General features: G+C 41.9%; 1 protein-coding gene across 4 annotated transcripts in view; it reads right to left on the bottom strand.

The window, feature by feature from the left end:
* Window positions 1-4,174, bottom strand: part of LOC135511110 (attractin-like protein 1) — a 327,206-nt gene extending 323,032 nt beyond the window's left edge. For 2 of the 4 annotated variants that reach the window (XM_064932650.1, XM_064932647.1), the window contains exon 1: window positions 2,971-4,174. In XM_064932650.1, coding sequence (XP_064788722.1) covers window positions 2,971-3,212 — 242 coding nt within the window. In that variant the 5' untranslated portion in view covers window positions 3,213-4,174. The remainder of the gene's footprint in view (window positions 1-2,970) is intronic. The other 2 variants (XM_064932648.1, XM_064932646.1) reach the window with 1 other exon arrangement.
* Between the last annotated feature and the right edge of the window lie 3,152 nt (window positions 4,175-7,326).

A 7,326-nucleotide genomic window follows, 5' to 3' on the forward strand; every position in this document is an offset into this window, starting at 1 on the left:
ATGATGGCATTACGGTGCTGATTCCCTTCTGACAAGAGGGGAGGTGACCTCAGCTCCTCACATTAGGCCAATACAGGCAATCAATCAAGGCCTGTACTAAAGGGGAAAAAAATCAGTAGGCCCTCCCCTAAAGCAACTCTGACTCAGGGATGGTTGATCATAATCAAATAAGTCTACATATTCACTATTTCCAATCATGTGGACCTGTTATAATATAGTTTACACACTCAAACTACCAGCAATAAGTAATGTGTTCATTAACAAATCACCAGTGTTTGGGAGTAGTTTTGCAATAGCTTGGTGGTTGTTGAACTAAATTCAAATCTTGGTTGGGTTTTCAGTAGTTAATTACTTTTTTACCATATAGCGGTGTAGCTAACTACTTGAACTACACACTACATTTTATGCCAGAAAATGTCCTTTCTTTTTCGGCATTAGACCTACCAATCTCACTTGAAACATAGTTTTTGTGTTTGGTCGGCTAAAATTACACATTAACAACAGATTGATTGCAATTTGTAGTCTATGTAATTTCAGATTTAGAAATGAGATTTCAACATTAAGTAGTTTGGATGTAGTGAACTATTTTTTCAAAGTAACTTTAGTTAAGTAAAGTAATATTTTTTAAAGAGTAGCTTAACATCTTCCAGTGTGACATAATTGGTAGCTTGGTAAACTATATGTTCAGAGTAGCTTCCCTAACACTGGCAATCACAACACTTAACGTGGAGTAGGAATTCACTATTTTCCACTCGATCTATACAGGTAGTCAGCCATGAATTGCCAGCAATAGCAAGCCTCAATGACAAGGACCACAAAAAACCATGGCTTAGTCTACTATCCATTACATGGATAGTTCTCAGCCCTCTCCTGTACTCCCTGTTCACCCATGACTGCTTGGCCATGCATGCTTCCAACTCAATCATCAGGTTTGCGGACGACACTACAGTGGTAGGCTTGATTACCAACAATGACGAGACGGCCTACAGGGAGGAGGTGAGGGTCCTCGGAGTGTGGCGTCAGGAAAATAACCTCACACTCAACGTCAACAAAACAAAGGAGATGATTGTGGAATTCAGGAAACATCAGAGGGAGCACCCCCTATCCACATCGACCGGACAGTAGTGGAGAGGGTAGTAAGTTAAGTTCCTCGGTGTACACATCACGGACAAACTGAATTGGTCCACCCACACTGACAGCGTCGTGAAGAAGGCGCAGTCGTGCCTCTTCAACCTCAGGAGGCTGAAAAAATTCGGCTTGTCACCAAAAGCACTCACAAACCTCTACAGATGCACAATCGAGAGCATTCTGTCGGGCTGTATCACCACCTGGTACGGAAACTGCTCCGCCCACAACCGTAAGGCTCTCCAGAGGGTAGTGAGGTCTGCACAACCCATCACCGGGGGCAAACTACCTGCCCTCCAGGACACCTACACCACCCGATGTCACCGGAAGGCCATAAAGATCATCAAGGATAACAACCACCAGAGCCACTGCCTATTCACCCCGCTATCATCCAGAAGACGAGGTCAGTACAGGTGCATCAAAGCAGGGACAGAGAGACTGAAAATCAGCTTCTATCTCAAGGCCATCAGACTGTTAAACAGCCACCACTAACATTGAGTGGCTGCTGCCAACACACTGACTCAACTCCGGCCACTTAATAATGGAATTGATGGGAAATTATGTAAAAAATATATCACTAACCACTTTAAACAATGCTACTTAATATAATGTTTACATACCGTACATTACTCATCTCATATGTATATTTATATACTGTACTCTATATCATCTACTGCATCTTTATGTAATACATGTATCACTACACACTTTAAACTATGCCACTTTGTTTACATACCCTACATTCCTCATCTCATATTTATATACTGTACTAGATACCATCTACTGCATCTTGCCTATGCCGTTCTGTACCATCACGCATTCATATATCTATGTACATATTCTTTATCCCTTTACACTTGTGTGTATAAGGTAGTAGTTTTGGAATTGTTAGGTTAGATTACTCATTGGTTATTAATACATTGTTGAAACTAGAAGCACAAGCATTTCGCTACACTCACATTAACATCTGCTATCCATGTGTATGTGACAAATAAAATGTTATTTGACATGCTGTATATTTGTCCGTTGAGTCTAAGGTGACTGTTGCCAGGGATATTTGATTGGAAAATCGATATGAATCCACAAAGATAATAACTTGTACATTTACCACCCTTGGATGGAATGTAAAGGCTTTATATTGTAGCGTGGCAGAGAGTAATAACAAAGGAATGCGCCGGGGTTAAGGTGTCACGGCTCTTAATATTGTTTGGTGATTCATAAGCATCCGCGCATAGTTTCTAAACCCAGAAGAGCAACATCGCGAGACTTCCGTGAACGCTTGCGAAATAAACCAGGCCAGGGTTTGAAAAGTCAATGAGAAAAGTGAAACATTCTTCCTTTAGTTGTTCATTTTCTCGAAATCTAAATGGCACAACCTAGATTCGAGACAATGTCTTAAGTACTTGAACATGTTATTACTCCACCCTCGTGAAAGTGACAAACGGACACGTTTTAATTTTCGTCAAAAACAACTTTATATCGAAGGAGTGCCTGTGATTTGATGACCTACACATGCGCAATTGGGCGCGAGACGACCTTTATAGACACGATGACGTATTTCTACGCATCAGCTTAGCTTGCCAACGTCGCCATGACATGTACTGGTGAAGCAGCTTTAGCCTGTCTTCATACCGTACTGTCGGTCTGTGATTAGCTGCAAGTCAATAATAGGCTACTTCCGACCGAGCGAGGTTGTAATAATGTCTAGTGGACTTGAACTTAACGTAGCAGGCGTAATAGAAAATAGAATTTGTCTTTGAACACTGGTTAGAAAGTAGCCTGGATCAAACAACTCAATACTCCATTAGAATGTTACTTTGAAACAGTATATTTGCGGATACTTACTTGAATCTTCCCTGACAGTGTTGACACTGGGCTCCAACCCATCCTTGGTCACAGACGCAAGTTCCATTGATGCATTTACCAGAAAAGCAATTTTTATCACAGGACTTGGAGACTGTGGCTTCGGTGTAAAACACCAAGTACAGCATAAGGAATGCCCCCAAATATATTTTGATGTCCTGGGGTCGCATATTTGGATATCTAGTCCATGTGCATAGATGCATTCCTCGGCAGTCCCCTCCCATTTTACTTTAGAAACAGGTAAAGGTCTCCTTTTCTGGTTAAGACTCCCTTATTCACAGATTGAGTGACTCAATTAAAATGTCACTTATCGGTAATAAATACTTTGTAAGCAAAGGTTTGATGTATGTGTGGGATAGCCTAGCCATGAAGCTAAATACACTCAAACATTCAAATTGGCTTATTTATTGGCTATAGAAACATAGCTGAGTCTGAGCATATTACTGGAGTCCCGCAACTAAAGCATCTCTCATCAGACAACAAAGCCTGCAAATGTGCACTGACTTTATGCACTCCTATTAAACTTTCTTGAACTAACGTTAATGAATGCTCACAGCGTTATTCCCAGAGGCTAAGAAGCCATTTTAAAAACCAAAGAAAATCGGTGTGTTTTCTAAGTTGTATTCTAAATTAAGTATTTTCCAAGCAATTTTCAAGTTCACCATCCTAATGCTTCCCGAAAAACTGGAAGAAAATAAAAGGTCACAGGATTGATCCTGGGATGTTAGTTCTGGATCCCAATTTCCATTGCAAGAGTCGGTTGTGGATGTTGTTCGCTGCGGTGGAGAATGCAGCAACCCGGACAAATAGATCAAGTTGACCGTTCTCCGTTCCGCTTTTTCCCACTTTCAGTTGAGACCCCTTCACTGAAGATAATGACGCTTATTTGCATAAAAATTATTGTAATCCTTGTCAGAGAAAGCGATATTCACCGATGAATAACAACACGATCACCTCCTTACGTGATGATACTCGCACAGCTGGTTTTCGACAGGGAAACTCCTGGACAAAGCTCCGAGCATGAGCAGAGCAAAATTACGCATTTAAAGAGACAGTACACGAATGCGCGCTGCTGTCCCTGTACTGGTTAGCCCTATCCGAGATCCTTGGGACGTCTGTGCCTAAACTCTAACCTTAACCCCTACCCTAACCATACCCTAACCTTAACCCTTGCCATTTTTAACAAGAACTCCTTGTACTTCTCAGAACCTTGTTTTTCTTCTTCTCTGGTATAACGGCGTTCGCAACAATTGGATGTGCATACCGCCACCTACTGTACGGGTGGATAATAAGGATCCACAAATGGAAAAAATGTGTGTGAAAAATATTCATATAAAACGATAAATAAAATGCAACTAATCAAAATCAACCTGCTTTTCTGTAAAAAAAAATATATATATATATATATATAAAATAACATTTCATCAGGTTCCCACACAGGTTCACAAGGAGCATTGTGCCATCTTCCAAAGACAGTAGTCCTTACAGTGCTTCTGCCGTGAACTCTTGAAACCTCAAATACATTTTTGGCCGCATCACAATGTCAAGCTTCTTGGATTTCTTGGACACTTGAGCAATATAATTTATAACAGTGGCAATAAACACTACAAAATCCACCTTCACAATGTGTGTATCCAGGTCTATTGACTGACAAGGAACATTTATAATGGGCTGTGGAGCATCACCACCATCTCTTCAGCGCTGTCGCCACTTACCCCATCGACTCTCAACCACCTCCACATAGGAGATCAACTGGACAGCCCTGATCCTTGACACCTCGACCTCTTGACTTTCATGTTAACAGGGCACTCAGAGAATATAATCCCCACCACAGTTGCAACATTTTACATTCACACTCTTCAATAACATATTCCTCCCATCTGCAAACACTTGACACATTGCCAAACTTTTTACACTTCTTGCATTTAAGCAGGTTTTGCAGAAAAAACTCACAGCATACCTTATACAGTATATCCCAGCTTTACATGGGTTTACTCTTCATCAAACATCATTAATACGGATGTACTATTCTCCTTTTTCCCCCCATACACCATACGGGTCATACATACAATAAGCACTTCTTTCAGGCTGAGATATTGATTATCAATGTTCAACGGGATGCCAGAGATAACACCTTTTACCAGTGCCCTGTTACGAAAATCAAAGCTGTCCACTTAATGCATCGATAATTTTGCGAGCCACAATGCACACTCCTTTTGCTCTTCAAAATCAAAGATTATTGGTCACATACACGTGTTCAACAAATGTTATTGCAGGTGTAGCGAAATGCTTGTTTCTAGCTTCAACAGTGCAGTAATATCTAACAATTCACACAAATCCAAAATAAAGGAATGGAATTAAGAATATATAAATATTTGGACAAGCAATGTTGGAGCGGCTTAGACTACGATACAGTAGAATAGAATACAGTATATACACGAGATGAGTAATGAAAAATAATTCAACAATATTAAAGTGACCAGTGTTCCCTTATTACAGTGGCCAGTGATTTCAAGTCTATGTACAGTATATAGGGCAGCAGCCTCGAAGGTGCTAGTGATGGCTATTTAACAGTCTGATGGCCTTGATATAAGCTGTTTTTCTTTCTCAATGATGCACCTGTACTGGCCTAGCCTTCTGGATGATAGCGGGGTGAACAGCTTGGTTGCTGACCTTGATGATCTTTTTAGCCTTCCTGTGCTGTAGGTGTCCTGGAGGGCAGGTAGTTTACCTCTGGTGATGCGTTGGGCAGACCGCACCACCCTATGGAGAGCCCTGCGGTTGCGGGCGGTGCAGTTGCCGTACCAGGCGGTGATACAGCCCGACAGGATGTTCTCAATTGTGTATCTATAAAAGTTTGTGATGGTTTTAGGTGTCAAGCCAAATTTCCTCAGCCTCCTGAGGTTGAAGAGGCGCTGTTGCGCCTTCTTCACTCCACTGCCTGTGTGGGTGGACCATTTCAGTTTGTCTGTGATGTGTATGCCAAGGAACTTGAAGCTTTCCACGTTGTGCATTGTGGTCCCGTCGATGTGGATAGGGGGTGCTCCCTTTGCTGTTTCCTGAAGTCCACGATCAGCTCCTTTTTTTTGTTAACATTGAGTAATAGGTTGTTTACCTGGCACCACACTCCCAGGGCCCTCACCTCCTCCCTGTAGGCTGTCTCATCATTGTTGATAATCAGGCCTACTACTGTTGTGTTGTCTGCTAACTTGATGAAGGAGTTGGAGGTGTGCGTGGCCATGGGTGAACAGGGAGTATAGTAGGGGGCTGAGCACACACCCTTGTGAGTGTTGAGGATCAGTGAAGTGGTGTTGGTTCCTACCTTCACCACCTTGAGGTGGTGCATCACGAAGTCCAGGACCCAGTTGCACAGGGCAGGGTTCAGACCCAGGGACCCGAGCTCAATGATGGTGTTGAATGCTGAGCTATAGTCAATGAACAACAATCTTACAGATACCCAACACCATACCACTCCTAAGTCATGGTTACTTTAAATACATCCACTATTCCCAGCACCTTCTTCACCATCCTCATGACTTCAAAAAGGTTCCCCAAATGAACATCATTGTCCAAAAAAAAGTTGCTCTGACAAGAAACATTTCATCAGACTCCTTTTCAACAACAATTCTAGCCCTTTCGTTCCATTCTTGGACTTCACTGTTGTCCACTCATCCTTCTCACTAACTGTACTCCTTGCACTTTCAGCTTCAAACAGCACTTCCGCTTCCGCCTTCTCGCGTGGCTTCTTCTTCCTCGGTGGGGTTTTTCAGTGGTTGGAATCCCACGGTAATGGCGCATTACTGCCACCTACTGTGCTGCCTGCTGCTGTCCCTGTACTTCTCAGAACCTTATCACAATCACATCACACAATATCCCCATGGGCAATTTCAAACCATTGTTGCAGAAATGCTTTCCTGTCTTGGTTACTGACCTCAAGTGCCCTTGTCTCTGCTAATGTATTTAATCTCAATTTGTTTAAAATGGCACACACCTGAGGCCAGGAAGATGATTGATTATGGATGCTGTTGAACAGAAACAATAGCCTATCATGGATTCAGCCTCTTCTAATCAACCAAGAAAATAAGCTATAATTATAACAATGTAAATGGTGTGCCATAGAATAACCTAGGCCTAGATGTGTTGAGTGAGTTTTATCATTTTCTATGCAATTTGTTGCTTTGGTTTTAATCGAATTGTCAAGAATCAATAAACATTTTTCTTTTTAATTTCCCCCCGATGGGACTATGTGACCCAATCAATATTTCTGCATTGACTCCAGGGTGAGCAAAATTCCTAGCTGCATAATGGAATTTACCCAAGCAACCAGAATACAAAGCC

Source organism: Oncorhynchus masou, chromosome 23, assembly GCF_036934945.1.
Source record: "Oncorhynchus masou masou isolate Uvic2021 chromosome 23, UVic_Omas_1.1, whole genome shotgun sequence".
Taxonomy (NCBI): Eukaryota; Metazoa; Chordata; class Actinopteri; order Salmoniformes; family Salmonidae; genus Oncorhynchus; species Oncorhynchus masou.